At 44.5% G+C, this 20,580-nt stretch overlaps 1 protein-coding gene across 4 annotated transcripts in view; it reads right to left on the minus strand.

The window, feature by feature from the left end:
* The window catches only part of PTPN13 (protein tyrosine phosphatase non-receptor type 13), a 427,557-nt gene that overhangs the window by 65,351 nt on the left and 341,626 nt on the right, over positions 1 to 20,580 (minus strand). For all 4 annotated transcript variants that reach the window (XM_075351805.1, XM_075351812.1, XM_075351792.1 and 1 more), the window contains exons 29-32: positions 13,903 to 14,117; positions 4,808 to 4,906; positions 4,251 to 4,612; positions 1,550 to 1,709 (exon numbers count right to left, since the gene is read on the minus strand). In XM_075351805.1, coding sequence (XP_075207920.1) covers positions 1,550 to 1,709; positions 4,251 to 4,612; positions 4,808 to 4,906; positions 13,903 to 14,117 — 836 coding nt within the window. The remainder of the gene's footprint in view (positions 1 to 1,549; positions 1,710 to 4,250; positions 4,613 to 4,807; positions 4,907 to 13,902; positions 14,118 to 20,580) is intronic.

The raw sequence follows: 20,580 nt of genomic DNA on the forward strand, positions 1-20,580 counted from the left end.
TTGGGGGGGGGAACCGCACGTCGTTTTTTTTGTTGTTTTTTTTTTAATTATTTATTTAATTTACTGTACCATATAGACCCGCCCACCGATGTCTTTGATTGGCTGTAGTCAGACAGCTGTCACTCAGCGTGGGGGCGGGTCTGCCTGCAACCAATTACAGCCACCGGTGAAGGGAAGGAGTGACTATGTTATTAAAATGCAGCGTGCGCACATAGCCTAAACGTTTATGTTTTTATGTGATGGGGGACATATATACAAGGATGGAGATAATATACAAGGCAGGAGGATCATTACCAAGATGGGGTTCCTTAGTACAGAATTTGGGGACATTACCCCCATAACAGTGTCAGCAGCAGATCCTCGCCCCATAGCAGTGTGTCATGACCACATTTTTTGCTTAAAATTTTATTTTCCTCCTCTAAAACCAGGGTGCATCTTATGATCCGGTGCGTCTTATAGTCCGAAAAATATATATATCTACAGGGTAGGCCATAAATATGGATACTCCCTGATAAAATGGAAGTGGTTGCTGATATCACCTTACTGTTTGTGGAATATTAGTACATGGGAGGAGCAAAACATTTGAGGCCAGGTGATGCCCATAGCGGCCATCTTCAAAGCCGCCATTTTGAATTCAACTTTACTTTTTTCAATGGGAAGGGGGTCATGTGACGCATCAAACACAGAGAATTGCACAAGTAAAACAATGGTGTGCTCATTTTTAACGTAGCTTTATTCATTATCAAGTTATTGACACGTTTGTGAGCAATAACGCAGATCCAGGATGTAGAGCACCTGAAACAACAGATACAGGAAGCCTGTGGTAGCATTTCTTCTGCGGTATTGCTCTTGGTGTGTCAAAAGTGGGAAAATAGAATTGCGTTGACAATTCAACACAATGGGCAGCACTTTGAGCACATCCTTTATTGTTGTTCCATTTCACAAACGTGTCAATAACTTGATAATGAAATTAATCTGAAATTCAGATGAATGTTTTGCCAGCGCTGCGCAGAGTCAAGTTATTTCTACACAACTATTCCAATAGCAGCCGCTGGTCAATCAGTGGCAAGCAAATAAGGTCATACGCATAACTTGATTGTCTGATTGGTCGGTGTCTGTCATTGAGTTGTGCAAAGAGAGCTTGACTGCAGAGAGCCGGCAAAACGATCCTCTGAAATAAAGCGCTGACGGCTGCAGCTCCTGCACCGGCTGCAAACAATACCGGGTCCACAGGTCTGCGGGTCGAAAGAAGCCCGAGGTACTGCACGCGGGTCGAAAGAAGCCCGAGGTACCGCACGCGGCCCACGTGTTTGAGACCTCTGATCTAGGTTATTACAAAACTGATTAAGTTGGAATTTGGCCTCCCTTATAAAGGTGCACATATCATCCCATATTTCACTGATAAAATACCAGCCACTCTCAAATAAAAACTAGTGGAAATAGTAAAATTAAGATTATTATGCAATCATGCAATCTTAGGCCTATCCTTGCCATTCACGTGTAAATAAATTATCATTGGTAATGTGCTGAGGAGCTTAGGAAGACTTACAGGCTCATAGTCATCCAAGTCCTTGAGTCCTAGGTTCTTAAAGTTTGACGTATCAAGGAATGTATTGGAATCAGGTAAGTAGTCTTCAGAAAATAAAACTGGAGGAACACTGCCACTATGTGTTGGAGTCACATCTAGTGAAACTGGAGAAGGTGGATTGCTGCACAAGAGAAAAGAAGTACATATAAATGAATTTAGTATTGTAACTTATTTTTTTCCAACTAAAGGGGACGTCTCATCTTCTTTAATGGGTGAAATTGCAAAGTGCTTGTAAAAACAAGCAACTTTGCAATTCTCTGATATTAAAAATACTCTGTTTTAAAGAACATAGGGATTTAAATTCTATAGTTTAAAGCTCGTTGTCAAGATTCTGCCTACGGCTGAGTCCACACGAGGATTACTGCGATCCCCTCGCATAACACTCGGCTCACGCTGGCAGTACAGCAGAGCCGAGTGTCATGCAAGTGTCCCTGCGACTGAGGTCTGACCATGCGAGCGGACCTCAGCTGCGGGGGGCGGGCCAGCACTGAGGAGGGGCGGGCCGGCGCTGTGGAGGGGAGGGAGGGATTTATCTCCCTCTCTCCTCCGTAGCCGGCTATTGCCATTCTTGCCCTGCACTCGCAGTACACCGATGTACCGCGAGTGCAGTGTGATTTTTCTCTCGCCCCATAGACTTGAATGAGTGCGAGAGAAAGAGTCTCGCATTACTATTGCAGCATGCTGCGATTGTTTTCTCGGTCCGATTAGGGACAAGAAAATAATCGATCATGTGTGCTGACACACAGGCTAATATTGGTCCGTGTGGAATATGATTTTTTATCGCACTCCACTCGCACCAATTTTCATGCCGTGTGGCATGCCGAACCTCTGCATCCAGCTAGCTTCAGAGCTTTTCCAATGCTATAAAGACAAAGCTTCCTTATCTAGCAGCATCTGAGAGCAGAAAGTTTCAGCTGGCGGCTCAGGAATGCTGGCACCCTGAACTGTGAATCATCAGGAGAACACCGCCCACCGTAGTAACAAGCAGAAAACCAGGAGGCGCATGGAGACGCTAACCACTTTTCAGATACACGCCTCTACAGTCATGGCCGAAAATGTTGGCACCCTTAAAATTGTTCCAGAAAAGGAAGTATTTCTCCCATAAAATTATTGCAATTACACATATTTTGTTATACACATGTTTATTTCCTTTGTGTGTATTGGAAAAACAGAAAAAAAAAACAAGAGAAAAAGGCAATTTGGACATAATTTCACAAAAAAAAACCAACAATGGGTGAGGCAAAATTGTTAGCACCCTCAACTTAATATTTGGTTGCACACCCTTTGGAATAAATAACTGCAATCAACAAGCTCCTTATATCTCTCATTTCAAATTTTGGACCACTCTTCTTCTGCAAACTGCTCCAGGACTTTCAAATTTGAAGGGTGCCTTCACTCAACAGCAATTTTAAGGTCTTTCCACAGCTGTTCAAAGGGATTTGATCCGCATCCATTTCTCGGTGCTTCTTGAAGTATATTTGTGGTCATGGTTCTGTTGGAAGACCCATGATCTAGGACGCAAACCCAGCTTTCTGACACTTGGCAGTACACTGCGACCCAAAATCCTTTGGTAATCTCAGATTTCATAATGCCTTGCACACAGTGTCAGGGACAGCAAAAGAACCCCAAAATATCTTTGAATATCTGTTCTTTTCTTCATAGGCCTCATTCCATTTTCGATAAGCAGTAGAATAATGTGGTTTACCAACAAGCTCTATCTCGGTCTCATCTGTTTACAAAATGCTTACCCAGAAGAATTTTGGCTAACTCGCATACATTTTGGTGACCTGCAGTCTAGCTTTTTTATGTCTCTGTGGGTGACCCAGCAGGGTGGTCCTCCTGGGTCTCCTGCCATAGCGTTTCATTCCATTCAAATGTCAATCGGTTTTGTGTGAAATTATGACCAAATTGTCTTTTTTTTTATGTTGTTCCAATACACATAAAAGGAGATAAACATGTGTATAACAAAACGTTTAATTGCAATAATTTTCTGGGAGAAATATTTAATTTTTTGGAACAATTCCAAGGATTCCAACACTTTTTCCTATGACTGTATATGAATCAGGTGCCTCTGACGCCAGCACACCGGCTCATCAAGACTGGTGTAAACAATGCGGGTCTTGATAAATTGGGGCATTCTCTGTACTATATACGAACGTTAGCACAACAACTTATGGCAATAGAAAACATCACTAGTGACAAAAATATGCTAGAAACATCAAATGACCGAAAGAAAAAAAATGTCTGAGCAATCCAAGCAAAAAGATTTTAAAGACTATTTCAACAGGGGGCAAAAAGTCCCAAGCAACCTCCACTGAAGATGCCCTATAGTCATCTTTCTTTATGGAAGCTTATAGTGCTGGGACTCTGGACACCATTAGGCACTAGGGTATGGATGCAACTGCTACCACAGCATCACCTGCTAGGTATACCCTTGGAAACCCAGACTGATGACAGTCAAGTGAAAGGTTTAATATCCCAGAGATGAAACTTCATTACAAAGTCAAGTACAGAGAAACAAGAAAGAAACAACATTGTTATTTTTTTTAATTCTGTAAAAATGTATGATTATTTCCAGGCTAAAAATTGAACTTGATGAACACAAATTTACTAGGAATTGCAGCACCGGGTCAGATACTATTTGCTGTTTTTATCTTCCTACCTGTCATCAAAGCGTGGTTTATATGGAGTCTGTTCTGGAGTGTAAAAGCTAGAGCGGATTGTTTCTTCTTGAATGTCGGAGGAGTCACACTGGGTATGGCGTGGGGCCAAAGGTGCACTTGGTGTTTGATAGACTGTGGAATTCCATGATGGCATGTCATCTTGTATGGGTATAAAGTCTTCATCAGTCCCACTACTATCACTATAGCTATCTCTCCTAGAAAGATTTTTTTTCCTAGCACTAGTATCATTGACCTCCTCATTGTCTTCGTGGTCTGAGATATCCTCAGGATCTTGATTAAAGGAACCATACTTGCTGCCTTGGTCTTCTAGTATACTTTGCTGTGGGGAGGTTAATGGTGTCTGCAAAAAAAAAAAAAAATTATAGTACCTTAATTATCAAACATCAATTTATCATTGTTCAATAAATCCGTGTATGAAACTTTACCTAAAAGTTATCCTTGGTAAATTTTGGTAATGTTATGAAAGTGCATAATATTTAGCATTTCGGTCTGGTGCATAGAAAATATTATTACACTAACCTTGTACTTCACTTACCAGGATTACAGGGCGAATCTCTGGCAATACTCCAGAGGGTGGTCTGCACATCAGCAAGGTGACTTCTGGAGACGTTCCTCTCAAAGTAGAAATAACTTCCTAAAATGGAGAAAAAAACAAGACTGTATAGGAAGAACAAACAACTGATTAATCTTGTACAACAATGGAATGAAGAAGATGGGTAGATACAAGATATCATAAAAGTGAATACACTCCTCACATTTTGTAAATATTTTATTATATGTTTTCATGGGTGAACAGTGAAAATATGACACTAATACAATGTAAAGTAGTGAGTTTGTAGTCAGTAGTGTACAGCTTGTATAACAGTGTCCATTTGGTGTGCCCACTAAATAATAACAAACAGCCATTAACCCCTTCAGCCCCCGGGCACTTTCCGTTTTCGTAACTTTTTTATTATTCTGTCAATCTTGCCATATGAGGGCTTGTTTTTTGAGGGACGAGTTGTACTTTTAAATGAAACCATAGGTTTTACCATATATTGTACTGGAAAACAGCAAAAAAATTCCAAGTGTGGAAAAACTGCAAAAAAAAGTGTGATCGCACAATAGTTTTTGGGATGTTTTATTCACGGTGTTCACTATATGGTAAACCTGATGTATGGGTATGATGCCTGAGGTCGGAGCGAGTTTGTAGACACCAAACATGTATAGGTTTACTTGCATCTAAGGGGTTAAAAAAAAATTCACAAGTTTGTCCAATAAAAGTGGCGTACATTTTGCGCCATTTTCCAAAACACGTAGCGTTCTCATTTTTCGGGATCTAAGGCTCAGTGACGGCTTATTTTTTGCGTCTCGAGCTAACATTTTTAATGGTACCATTTTTGCGCAGATGCTACGTTTTGATCGCCTGTTATTGCATTTTGCGTAAAACATGCGGCGACCAAAAAACGTAATTTTGGAGTTTGGATTTTTTTTGTCACTACGCCGTTTACCAATCAGATGAATTGATTTTATATTTTGATAGATCGGGCATTTCTGAACGCGGCGATACCAAATATGTGTATATTTATTTATTTTTTAACCCTTTAATTTTCAATGGGGTGAAAGGGGGTGATTTGAACTTTTAGGTTTTTTGTTTTTTTTAAAACTTTTTTTTTACTTTTTTTTATTTTACTAGTCCCCCTAGGGGGCTATAGCGATCAGCAATCCGATCGCTGTTATCTATCTGTTGATCACAGCTATACAGCTGTAAACAGCAGATTCAGTCACTTCCGGTTTCCCTCTGCTCCGTGCTGAGGAAAAACGAAAGTGAAACTTCGTAGCTGCAGGCATCATCACATGACCCTGTGCTACGATGGCAACCACTGAACGTCACGTGATCACTCACGTCACTTCCAGTGGGGGCGGCGGTAAGTAAAAAACATGGCCGTGCGCATATAGATCTCGCTGCCAGACTTTGGCAGCGAGATATAAGGGGTTAAATGTTGCGAGTGGAAGCGATTCCACTCGCAACATGCAGGCACACATGTCAGCTGTTGAAAACAGCTGATATGTGTGCCATCCGCCGCCGCCTGCCCGCGGCAGGGGGCGGGGCTTAACGGGACACGATCCTTGACGGATATATCCGTCCAAGGTCGTGAAGGGGTTAATGTCTAAATCACTGACAACAAACGTGAGTACACCCCTAAATGAAAATGGCCAAATTGTGCCCAATTAGCCACTTTCCCTCCCTGGTGTCAGGTGACTGATTAGTGTTACAATGTCTTGGGTGTGAATGAAGAGCAGGTAAGTTAAATTTGGTATTATCACTCACACTCTCCATGAGGATCTGAAAGAAGGGAATTTTGTTTACTTACCGTAAATTCCTTTTCTTCTAGCTCCAATTGGGAGACCCAGACAATTGGGTGTATAGCTATTGCCTCCGGAGGCCACACAAAGTATTACACTTAAAAGTGTAAGGCCCCTCCCCTTCTGGCTATACACCCCCAGTGGGATCACTGGCTCACCAGTTTTAGTGCCAAAGCAAGAAGGAGGAAAGCCAATAACTGGTTTAAAGACCAAATCAATCCGAGGAAACATCGGAGAACTGAACCATACCACATGAACAACATGTGTACCCGAAAAAACAGAAAAACCCCGAGAAAACAGGGCGGGTGCTGGGTCTCCCAATTGGAGCTAGAAGAAAAGGAATTTACGGTAAGTAAACAAAATTCCCTTCTTCTTTTTCGCTCCTAATTGGGAGACCCAGACAATTGGGACGTCCAAAAGCAGTCCCTGGGTGGGTAAAATAATACCTCATAATAGAGCCGTAAAACGGCCCGTTCCTACAGGTGGGCAACCGCCGCCTGAAGGACTTATCTACCTAGGCTGGCGTCTGCCGAAGCGTAGGTATGCACCTGAAAATGCTTGGTAAAAGTATGCAGACCCAATCAGGTAGGTGCCTGACACACCTGCTGAGCCGTAGCCTGGTGCCGTAATGTCCAGGATGCACCCACGGCTCTGGTAGAATGGGCCTTCAGCCTTGAGAGAACCAGAAGCCCAGTAGAACTGTAGGTTTCAAGAATTGGTTCCTCGATCCCCCGAGCCAGGGTGGATTTGGAAGCTTGCGACTGTTTACGCCGACCAGCGACAAGGACAAAGAGTGCATCCGGGTGGCGCAGGAGCGCCATGCGGGAAGTAGAACCTGAGTGCTCTCACCAGAACCAACAGATGCAAATCCTTCTGAAATTGATGGACTGGACGAGGACACAAAGAAGGTGAGGTGATATCCTGATTGATATGAAAGTGGGATACCACCTTAGGGAGAAATTCCGGAACCGGACGCAGAACTACCCTGTCTTGGTGAAGGACCAGGAAGGGAGTTTGTATGAGAGCGTTGCTAGCTCGGAAACTCTCCTAAGAGACGAGACCGTTACTAGAAGGCCACTTCCCGTGAAAAGCGGGAAGGGAGACATCCTTCAAAGGCTCGAAAGGCGGCATCTGGAGAGCAATTAGAACCTTGTTCAGATCTCAGGGCTCTAACGGCCGCTTGTACGGAGTGCTGAGAAGACAAACTCCCCGTAGGAACGTGCGTACCTGAGGAAGTCGTCGTTTCTGAAAAAATACAGATAGCGCTGAGACTTGTCCCTAAAGGGAACTGAGCGACAACCCATTTTCCCACCTAGATTGCAGGAAGGAAGGAAACATAGACGATGCAACCGGCCAGGGAGAAACACCCTGCGCCGAGCACCGAGATAAGAATATCTTCCACGTCCTGTGGTCAATCTTGGCGGACGTTGGTATGCTAGCCTGTCTCATGGTGGCAACCACGTCCTGAGGTAATCCTGACGACACTAGGTTCCAGGACTCAATGCCACACCATCCGGTTGAGGGCCGTAGAATTCAAATGGAAGAATGGCCCTTGAGACAGCCAGTCTGATTGGTCTGGTAGTGCCCCCGGTTAGCCTACCGTGAGGCACCACAGAACCGAGTACCACAACATCCTCGGCCAATCTGTAGCGACGAGGATGGCGCGGCCGCAGTCGGTCTTGATCTAGCGCAGCACTCTGGGCAACAATGCCAGAGGTGGCACCTAAGGTAGCTGGAACTGCGACCAATGCTGAACTAAGGCGTCTGCCGCCAGAGCTCGATGATTGTGAAACCGTGCCATGAAGCTGGCACATTGTTGTTGTGCCGTGACGCCATTAGATCGACGTCCGGCCTCTGTCAGCGGCGCCAGATCTCCTGAAACCCGTCCGGGTGAGGAGACCATACTCTTTCGGCCACACCCCAGCGACTTAGGAAGTCAGCTTCCTAGTTTTCCACACCTGGGATGTGAACTGTGGATATGGTGGATGCCGTGTCTTCCACCCACATCAGAACCTGCCGGACTTCCTGGAAGGCTTGCCGGTTGCGCGTTCTTCCTTGGTGGTTGATGTATGCCACCGCTGTGGAGCTGTCCGACTGAAGTCGGATATGCTTGCTTTCCAGCTGCTGTTGGAAGGTTTGTAGGGCAAGATACACTGCTCTGTGTTCAAGAACATTGATCTGAAGGGTGGACTCTTGCTGAGTCCACGTACCCTGAGCGCTGTGGTGGAGAAAAACTGCTCCCCACCCTGATAGACTCGCGTCTGTCGTAACTATCGCCCAGGATGGGGATAGGAAGGACCTTCTTTTTGACCAAGAGGTGGGAAGAAGCCACCACCGTAGAGATTCCTTGGCCGCCTGAGAAAGAAAGACGACTCTGTTGAGGGACGTCGACTCCTCGTCCCATTGGCGGAGAATGTCCCATTGTAGTGGACGCAGTAAAACTGCGCGAAAGGAACTGCCTCCATTGCTACCATCTTACGTAGGAAGTGCATGAGGCGTCTCAATGTGTGCGACTGGTTCTTAAAGAAGAGCTTGCAGCCCGTAGTGAATGCTGTTTGTCTAGCGGAAGCTTCACTATCGCTGAGAGAGTATGAAACTCTATGCCTAGATATATTATCGATAGGGTCGGGGTCGGATCTGACTTTAAAAAGTTGATGATCCACCCAAAACTCTAGAGAGTCTCCAGCGCAACGTTCGGGCAGTGTTGGCATGTTTCCTAAGAGAGTGCCTTGACAAGTAGATCGTCTAAATACGGGATCACAGAGTGACCCTGAGAGTGCAGGACTGTGACTACTGCTGCCCTGACCTTGGCGAAGACCAGTGGGACTGTCGCTAGCCGGAAGGTAGAGCTACGAACAGAAGGTGTTCGTCTCCTATAACGAAGCGTAGAAACGCTAGTGCTCTGGATCAATCGGCACGTGTGGATAAGCATCCTTGATGCCTAATGATGCTAGGAAATATCCTTGGGACCTTGAGGCGATGACATGGCGGAGGGATTCCATCCGGAACCGCCTGGTGTCCACGAGCTTGCTGAGCAGTTTTAGATCCAGAACGGGACGGAACGGCCCGTTGTTATAGGTACCGCAAAGAATTTGGGGTAAAAACCGTGACCTTGTTCCTGAAGAGGAACGGGGGTCATCACTCTTTCTGCCTATAGAGTGCACCCTGTTTGCAGAAGAGCAGCGGCTCGGCCGGGAGGTGGAGAAATTCTGAAGAATCGAGTTGGAGGACGAGAAGTGAGCTCTATCCTGTACCCGTGAGACAGAATGTCTCACACCCAATGGTCATTGACCTATGGCAGCTAAATATCGCCAAGGCGGGAGAGCCTGCTACCGACCGAGGCCGCAAGTCATGAGGAAGCCGCCTTGGAAGCGGGTTTTCAGACTGTCGCTTTTTTGGGCGTGACTGAGCCCGCTAAGAATCTGAGCTCCTCTGATCCTTTTGAGTCCACATTGGACGAGGAAAAATGGGACCTGCCCGAGCCTCGAAAAGACCGAAACCCCGACTGCCTCTTGCTCTGTTGGGGTTTGTTGTGTCCGGGCTGAGGAAAGGATGAATCCTTACCCCTGGACTGTTTAATGGTTACATCCAACGCTCACCAAACAGTCGGTCAGCAGAAAAAGGCAACTGGTTAAGCAACCTTTTTTGGAAGCAGAATCTGCCTTCCATTCACTTAACGAGCAGACCAGGCTCTGCTTAAAAACACGGAGTAGCGGAGGCTACCGCCGCACGGTTCGCAGAGTCCAGGGCAACCTGAATCGCGTAAGAAACAAATGCAGACATTTGAGAGGTTAAGGATGCCACCTGCGGCACAGATGTACGTGTAACCGTGTCAATCTGTGTAAGACAAGCTGAAATAGCTTGGAGTGCCCCAAGGGAGAGAATGCCGGAGCCAACGGTGCGCCGACAGCCTCATAGATGGATTTCGACCAGAGATCCTCTGTCTGTCAGTGGCATCTTTGAGTGCAGCTCCATCTCCCACTGCAACTATGGATCTAGCTACAAGCCTGGAGATTGGAGGATGCCGCTTGGGACACTGGGTCCAGTCCTTGACCAAGTCAGGGGACAGGGATAACGTGTATCCTAAGCCGTTTGGAGAAGCGCATATCTGGATAAGCGTGGTGTTCCTGGACTGCCTCTCTGAAGGCAGAGTGGTCCAGAAAAATACGTGAAGCTGACTCCTCCACTGGAGGAGCTGTGAGAAATAACCAACATTCTATAGATGGACGCTATAAGATTATTTACTATGGCGTCACGATCAGGTGTATCCAGATTGAGAGCGGTCTCAGGATCAGAATCCTGAGCCGCTACTTCCGCCTCATTACACAGAGAGTCCTCTGGTAGGACCCTGATGAAACCGAGGCCGCTCATAGTGAGCCCGCTTAGGCTGTCTGGGACTGACGTCCGTGCAGAGCCGTGACTCTGGGATGCGTGTGACATTCCCGGAGCTGTTAGTTGTTCACACTGAGGGGGTCATGGATCAATGATTCAACAGTGCCCATATTGTGAGAGACATGTCCGGACTGCTAGGCTTCTAGTATCATAGCCATAGTCTCAGAAAAACTGTCAGTAAATACTGCAGACACCGTCCTCATCCCCTGGCCATTAGTGCATACAATGGGAGTCTATGTAACCTGCCGGCCGTATAGCCGTACATGCTGTACCAGCTGCATAGAAAAACATGTGGTTCTGCACCTTTGTTTTACACAGAGAATATGCTGATAACTCCTCCGCATAATCCAGGAGGGTATATACAACGTGCGACCAAACAGTGCAATATATATAGTACAAGCATATCTATAAGTGCACTTCTGCACTAGTGGGGTTAGCACCACAGGTGCTGCTTAACGCCTGTTGCAGCGATTGTGTGACTATCAGAATGCCAGGGTCTTCCACACTTGTCTCTGTATCGTACAGAAACTGACACTAATGGCTGCCGGCGTCCTTGTAGAGAAGGAAGCCGTGGGCGTGCCTGAGAAAGTGCGGGAATCCGGATTCACAGTGCACACAGTGAGAGGGGTGGAGTATGCAAAACATACTCCAGCTCTCAGCGCTGCTGTGCTATGCAGCGTCACGCCCCTACCCTGACTGTCAGGGCTGTGGGCGGTAACGAAGGGAGACTAGGCCCAGAAGCCGGGGACTCGAGTTAACAGCGCGGCCGCCGTAAAAGCGCGGGCCGCGCTGAAGTCCCCGGCGCACCACAAGTGCCAGCCGCGCCGCAGTCCCAGCGGCCGGCGCGACCGATTCCTAGAAGTGGCCAGCGTCCCGCCCCTCTCCTGACTGGCAGGTCTGGGGGCGGGAACGAACGGAAGCAGGCCGCAAAAGCCGGGGACTCTAGTTATCAGCGCGGCCGCCGTAAAAGCGCAGGCCGCGCTGAAGTCCCCGGCGCACTACAAGTGCCAGCCGCGCCGCAGTCCCAGCGGCCGGCGCGACCAATTCCCATAAGTGAGCCTGCTTCAGCGAAGCTGAATGAGGCCATGGCACAGGCGCCGCAGCGCTGATGTCCCCCGGCGCACTACAACACCCAGCATGCTGCGGTGTGAGCGCCAAATGCACGGGGACACAGAGTACCTTGAGGAAGCAGGGCCATGTCCCTGATGTACTCCGCTCCATCCAGCATCTTCTCCAGGGGCTGTAGATGGAGCACGGTCTCAGTGCCTGGAGACCGGTAAATCCCACTTCACCCAGAGCCCTGTAAAAAGGGATGGGGAAGGAATCAGCATGTGGGCTCCTGCCGCCGTACCCGCAATGGGTACCTCAACCTTACAAACACCTCCGACATACAGTGGGGTGAGAAGGGAGCATGCTGGGAGCCCTGTATGGGCCCTCTTTTCTTCCATCCGACATAGTCAGCAGCTGCTGCTGACTAAAAAGTGGAGCTATGCGTGGATGTGTTGCCTCCTTCGCACAAAGCACAAAACTGGTGAGCCAGTGATCCCACTGGGGGTGTATAGCCAGAAGGGGAGGGGCCTTACACTTTTAAGTGTAATACTTTGTGTGGCCTCCGGAGGCAATAGCTATACACCCAATTGTCTGGGTCTCCCAATTAGGAGCGAAAAAGAAAAAAAGATTTGTTACTCTACATAAAGATGGTCTAGAGTATAAGAAAATTGGCAACACCCTGAAACTGAGCTGCAGCACGGTGGTCAAGACTATACAGGTTTAACAAGACAGGTTCCACTCAAAATAGGCCTCGCCATGGTTGACCAAAGAAGTTGAGTGCACGTGCTTAGTGTCATATCCAGAGGTTGTCTTTTCAAAATAGATGTATGAGTGCTGCCAGCATTGCTGCAGAGGTTAAACGGGTAGGGGGTCATTCTGTCAGAGCTCAATGCATCAAATTGGTCTGCATAGCTGTCATCCCAGAAGGAAGCCTCTTCTAAAAATGATGCACAAGAAAGGCTGTAAACAGTTTGCTGAAGACAAGCAGACTAAGGACATGGATTACTGGAACCATGTCCTGTGGTCTGATGAGACCAAGATAAACGTATTTGGTTTAGCTGCTGTCAAGTGTATGTGGTGATAACCAGATGAGAAGCACAAAGACAAGTGTGTCTGGCCTACAGTCAAGCATGGTGGTGGTAGTGTCATGATTTGAAGCTGCATGAGTGCTTTCAGCTGTGGGGAACTACAGTTCATTAAGGGAACCATGAATGCCTACATGTACTGACACATATTGAAAAACAGCATGATCCCCTCCCTTCCGAATCTGGGCCGCAGGGCAGTATTCCAACATGATAACAAATACACCTCAAAGACTTCCACTGCATTGCTAAAGAAAGTGGGGGTAAAGGTGCTGGACTGGCTAAGAATGATTCTAGACCTAAATCCTATTGAGCATCTGTGGGGTATCGTCAAATGGAAGGTGGAGGAGGGCAAGGTCTCTAACATCCACTAGATCTGTGATGTGGTCATGGAGAAGTGGAAAAGGATTTCAGCGGCTCCTGTGAAGCTCTAATGAACTCCATGCCCAAGAGAATTAAGGCAGTGCTTGAAAATAATGGAGGCCACACAAAATATTGACAATTTGGGCCCAATGTGGTTATTTTCACTTAGGGGTGTACTGACTTTTGATGCCAGCAGTTTAGACATTAATGTCTGTGTGTTGAGTTATTTAGAGCACACACCAAATTTACACAAACTGTACACTAACTACTTTACATTGTATCAAAGTGCCATATCTTTAGTGTTGTCCCATGAAAAGATATAAAATATTTTTTTAAAAAAAAGATATAGATAGTTAGATAACTAATGGAAATAAGAAATATTTCTTGACTGTCTTACCTGCTGACTAAGTCCTTTCAATAAAGCCCCATTCACCTTAAGGATCACGTCTCCAACATTTATTTTGCCGCTTTCAGAAGCTGGTTGACCAGGGAACAGTTTCTTCACTCTGACTATGCTTGAGCCCCCCTGACCAGGAATAAGGTTTTCTTCTCGTGAAAAGCTGAAGCCGAGTCCAGAGCTATTCTTCACCAGTTTTACTTCATACATATTTTCTGGAAGGCAACCCGAAGAAAGGGAAAAAGCATCAATTATACCTGTGAAAGGCAGTTTGACATTTCTCTGAGGATTCAAGTCTTATGCCCCTTTTTTTTTCAATTAACAATAAAACTATCTTTACCTTTATTGCAGGATAAGGTAGTGTCCTGTACCAAATTGAGGGCAGAAGGGAGTCTTTAACATACTAGGTACATTGATTTAGGTTTTCTTCACACACACACTTTTTTTTTTTTTTTTGCGGTTTTGTTTTTTTTTTTGGGTGGGTGGGGGTTGGGAAGGTTGTCTTAAAAAAAAAAAAGTATGTGTGTTCGTTTTTTAACAAACATTTTTTTGTCAATGTTTTTCCTTTTTCTGTGATTTTTTTTCCTCACAGTGAAAATGCCTGAAAAAGCCACACAAAGCTAAAAAATAATGCAATTGAAGCAAAAAAAAAAAATCTGTCAGCAGCTTGTAAAATGTGTGCCTGCCTCATTCACTAGGTCTCTCCCGTATATATACGACGGGCTGCTGCTAAGTTTTTTGCTTTGCCCTGAAAGAAGCGAGAAAGGATGATGAAACTTTAAATTTATTAAACACATACTCCACTGATGTAAACACACTTCTTATATCAGTATTCCAAGTTCTGTAAGCCTAGCAAAAAGAAGGATTTCGGTTGTGCCTGAAACCAGGCATTCGTACCAGCCATGGCATCAGAAATGGTGTGAAATTTGGAACCCTTGAGGTGTTTCTTCAGGTTTGGAAACAGGTTTGGAAACAGATGATAGTCGGAGGGAGTAAGATCTGGTGAATAAGGTGGGTGGTCAACCAGCTGGAAGCCCAGCTCTGCCAGTTTTTCCGTGGTCGCTTGTGCAGTGTCAGCGGAGGTGTTGTCTTGCAGAAACAAGATTCCTTTGGACATCTTGCTGCGCCTTTTGGCCTTCAGAGCTTCCTGTTATTGGTACAAAAGTTCAATGTAATACCTTGCATTGATGGTGGAACCCTTTTGAAGGTAGTCCACTAGCAGCACGCCCTCCTTATCCCAGAACAGAGACACCATCACCTTAGTGGCTGATTTTTGCACCCTGAACTTTTTTGGATGAGGAGAACCACTGTGCCTCCACTCTTTTGACTGCTGCTTGTTTCCAGGTCTTATTCTTAGTGACCAGTTAATCCAGAAAGTTCTTATCAGTCCGGTTACCATTCGTTACCATTGAAACAAAAAAAATCACAAAGCCAAAGACTTATCAGCAGTCCCTCGTACATATATATCCTTATACACATTACACACATATGTAAAAATGGCATACAATTATTTTCTATTGACGAACGTCCCCCCCAAAAAAATCCCCAAAATGGGGAGAATTGGCTATATGTTGCAGTTTGCTTTTAATCCTTTACTGATGTAATTTTTGGTGATGCACTCAGACGGCCAAAAGTGTTCACTTTCTCACAGTAAGGGTAGGTTTACATGACCCTTTTCTTCGTATGAAAGAAAAAACAGTTCAATTTTTTCTGATCAGAGTGGCATCACTATTTCTCAGACGTGAGACAAAACAAAAAAAGGTTTCTCCACCTTCTCCATTCTGTTAGCCCATGAAAACCGATGTTATGTGAGTGCGGTCCGATTTTTTTCACAGACACATAAACTTGCATTGCTGATTTTGATCTGTCACTCGAATCAAAATCAGACATGTCTCTCATTTTTTCCTTGGAAGACTTGAAAAAAAATCGGACATGCGCACAGCCCCACAGAATATCATAGGCATGAGTGCTATGAGTGAAAACCACGGATAGCACTTGGACAAGAATATCGATGGTGAGCATGAGCCATTATTCAGATCAGGCATAACTTATTTAGTTTTACATAAGTTCACCTATAAGAGATCTTACTTTTTACAAAATGAGCTAGTTTTTTTCCCACTGTCAACATATACAGTGGGTATGGAAAGTATTTAGACCCCTTTAAATTTTTCACTCTTTGTTTCATTGCAGCCATTTGGTAAATTCAAAAAAGTTCTTTTTTTCTCATTAATGTACATTCTACACCCTATCTTGACAAGAAAAAAAAACAGAAAAAAGCCCCAGAAATGCAGAATTTTTGAAAATTAATTAAAAAAGAAAAACTGAAATATCACATGGTCAGACATTCAGACATTCATATTTAAGTCACATGCTGTCCATTTCCAGACCTCTTCCTAGACCTGGCCATCCAGCCAAACTGAGCTATTGTGGGAGAAGAGCCTTGGTGAGAGAGGTAAAGAAGAACCCCAAGATCACTGTGGCTGAGCTCCAGAGATGCAGTAGGGAGATGGGAGAAAGTTCCACAAAGTTAACTATCACTGCAGCACTCCAGCAGTCAGGCCTTTATGGGAGAGTGGCCCGACGGAAGCCTCTCCTCACTGCCAGACATATGAAAGCCTGCATTGAGTTTGCAAAAAAACACATGAAGGACTCCCAGACTATGAGAAATAAAATTCTCTGGTCTGATGAGTCGGAGAACTTTTTCGTGATAATTCTAAGCGGTTTGTGTGGAGAAAACAAGGAACCTGCCTAATACAATCCCAACAGTGAAACATGGTGGTCACAGCATCATACTATGGGGGTGTTTTTCAGCTGCATGGACAGGATGACTGGTTGCAATTGAAGGAAAGATGAATGCGGCCAAGTACAGAGATATTCTGGAAGAAAACCTCTTCCAGAGTGCTCTGATCCTCAGACTTGGCCAAAGGTTCACTTTCCAACTAGACAATGACCCTCAGCACACAGCTAAAATAACAAAGGAGTGGGTTAAGAACAATTCTGTTACCACTCTTGACTGGCCGAGCCAGAGCCCTGACCTAAACCTAATTGAGCATCTCTGGAAAGACCTGAAAATGGCTGTCCACCAACGTTCACCATCCAACCTGATGGAACTGGAGATCATATGCGAAGAAGAATGGTAGAAAATCCCTAAATCCAGGTATGGTATCCCGGTACCTGTTCTGCTGCTGCCGAGATAGGGTACTTTCACACTTGCGATAATTTCCTTCTGTCGTAATCCGCCGTGTAACGCTTAATCCTTAATGGATTAAGGATTAAGAGCGTTGCACGCTCGAAACACAGTCCATCTTCTATATCCCATATCATCATGGGGATTTTTAATACTCAGGATCTGAGTTTAACTTTTTAATGCATACCCAATAAAAGAATATTTTTATATTATTGCACATGGATTCTGTAAACCTTTCCTTTTTTCCATACCCACTGTATGTAAGCATTACGTTTATATCAATTTCATTATGTGTTAAATGCAGAAGACGAAAACAATTAGGCCTTATGTATTTATGCCATTTTCCCGATCACTATTGCTAATATTCATATAGCAAAAGTGCAAATATCTGTATCAATATAAGTTGCCTAATAGGTGCAGAAAGAGACCATACAGAGGGTAAGAGTATGTCCCTTGTATAATGAAAGGATATTAAACTACAAATATATCATTGTAAGTCAGCATGAGAGTAGTAGTACATACCAGGGTCTCCAGGGATGCTCCTAACGTACATTTTGCCGTCTTTCTCAAGGGAAACTACTCTCATACTGACTTACAATGATGTTTTTGTAGTTAATATCCTTTGCACCCCCTATTAGGCAACTTATATTAATACAGATATTTGCATTTGATTAGCCTTATTTTAATAACCATCTGTACAAACATAGCTTCTGTAGGGTCTTATCAGTTCAATATAGTATTTTTTTCAAATTATAGCACTATATATTTATCTAATTATTTATGACAAAAAGTAGACCGTATTTTCTACAAGATTGAACTTGATGTTATCCATAGGATGCACTTGTTAGCTTTTTATATCATGTTGATATTGTGATCACATCTGCATGGGATTTACCCCGGGAACTTTTTTCACCTGTATATTCTCTCTGTTCAAATACCCTTATTTCATGTTATTTTTAAACAGTTTTAACTTTTGATTCAATAAGAATTTTTTGTGAATAATATATGCATCCCCAGTGCATTTCTTTTTTTCGGTTGGTATTGATACATATGCACTGGACCTTATAATATGCTTTTTGGTGTTCTAAAAACATCTGCATTTATGTTAAAGGGAACCTGTCACCACTTTTTTGGCGTATAAGCTGCGGCCACCACCACCGGGCTTTTATATACAGCATTCTAACATGCTGTATATAAGAGCCCAGGCCGCTGTGAGAACATAAAAAACACTTTATAATACTTACCCAATGGTCGCGCGGTTGGCCATATGGGCGTCTCCGTTGTCCGGTGCCAGCGTCGCCTCTTTCGTCCATCTATGTTCTCCTTCTTCTCTTCGTCAACCACACTCGCCGGCATTCAGGTCCTGAGCAGGCGCACTTTGATCTTCCCTGAGCAGGACCGGCGAGTGTGTATGACGTAGACGTGTCATGCACACAGGCTTCAGAAGGAGGACGAAGATGGCCGAAAGAGGCGGCGCCGACACCGGACAACAGAGACGCCCATATGGCCAACCGCGCGACCGTTAGGTAAGTATTATAAAGTGTTTTTTATGTTCTCACAGCGGTCTGGGCTCTTATATACAGCATGTTAGAATGCAGTATATAAGAGTCCGGTGGTGGTGGCCACAGCTTATACGTCAAAAAAGTGGTGACAGGTTCCCTTTAAGAGCATTAAACTTTTGAATTTTGGTGGGTAAGCAGAAAAATGGAAGCCCTATTTAACTGTGCTGTGTATTTGGTGATCCTTTAACCTCATTAAATACTAGTATGACACCTACTACATTATCATTACACCAAAAATAAAACCTAACCCCAATTCAAAAAGCCAGCCTGCAATGTACTGCTCAGAAGGCAAAAGCACTGAGCTTCTGCCTAATCAGGCAGACATAATGGTATATGAAATCAATAGAAAGTCTATGGTACAGCATCTGTACCACCTACCTGAGTCAACACTAAAGTGTGCACTAAGCTGAGGCTGCAGTTCGGTTTCTTGCCAAAGCAATACCGTAACACTTTTCCTGTGATTTTCAAAAATCCCGGCAAGCTGTAAGGTTTTACGTGAAGTTGCGGCAAAAAAAAATGCACCACTGTAGCAGCGCAGCTTAAAAGTGGCTAGGGCAGCATAAACTCTTAATACAGCCCCAGAACCCAGTCACCGCAATGGTCAGACATACCTAAAGCGAGCCATGTAACAGACTGTCAAAACTATGCTGCATCATTACTTTGCCATTTTAAAGTGAAAAAATACTGCAAAACCACTAGAGGGCGACAACGACAAAGCAGATATACATACAATGAGATGACTTCCCATCATCCAAATAGTGTCACTGGAAACTAATTTTGAAAAAAAAAATGACAACAATCAGAGGAGTAGTGGGAAGAAAAGGAGAGCAAAGCCTGTCCGATGGTGATAGGTTCTCGTTAAAGCTACAGGTAAATCCGCTATTAACACATCACAGAGGTATTGTGAATTATAACCCATGATGTTTTTTAAAAAATAACCTATTCAGCTCTGCTGTATCAATTCTAATGCAGCAGCGTTTGGGAATCTATAAGGGCGGTAGCAGTAACACAAATCAACAACAGTGCGCTGACATTTTTCAGGGCAGAGGCAATGTGCTTCTGACACATGGTACTGATTATGGTCAGAAAACTTGCTGTGCAGCGTCTTTTCCATGTAATTGCTCCACGTGATGTGGAGGCGCATTCATCCATCTGCAACGTGCCAGCAAAAGTGTGACTGTCTGTTAAAGAGGCCAAGAGAACATGTCACCAATTTTTGCACATAGTAGCAGGAACGTACAAAAAACATTTTTATATTTTTTTTCCTTTTACTCTTTTTCATCACTCTGATGTGAAGATAGAGGATGCTGAAATTACTGTCACCAAATATGCCCATTTCATTCATCTCTATGGACAGCTACTTTCTGACAGAAATGAAGCGCTCATAGAGAAAACGAGAACTGTGCCAGCATGGTGCGGAAGACTTCATATGTCTTATGTGACCGCTCTGGCAAAACCTCTTTCCCGGTAATAATACTTCATTAATACTTACATGTGCCATCCTCAGCTTCTCCCACGAAGCTCCTCACTCTACCAGCTGCTCCGACAACTCTACCAGCGGCTCCGACACACAATGTATTACAAGAATACTGGGAGGTCACGTGAGACAGATAAAGTCTTGCATGGTCACATTGGCACAGTTCTGAACTTCTCTATAGATGTTCAGTTAGAAATGTGGGTGTTTACTTTTTCCTCTCTATGACACTGTCTTTTTATGATTGGATAGCATCATAGAAGGGTGAAAGTACACACCCACAGAGCTAAACAAAAGGAATTGCCCTGCTGAATAACACAATTTGCATATTTTGTGCCTGTAATTTCAATGCACTGTATATCCAAAACTTAGTAGAAAAAAAAAGGGGGGGGGGAACATTTTTATTTATCTTCCTGCTGGAATATACAACTTATAAGTTTGTGAAAGGTCCTCCT

Source organism: Anomaloglossus baeobatrachus, chromosome 1 (assembly GCF_048569485.1).
Source record: "Anomaloglossus baeobatrachus isolate aAnoBae1 chromosome 1, aAnoBae1.hap1, whole genome shotgun sequence".
NCBI classification, from domain to species: domain Eukaryota; kingdom Metazoa; phylum Chordata; class Amphibia; order Anura; family Aromobatidae; genus Anomaloglossus; species Anomaloglossus baeobatrachus.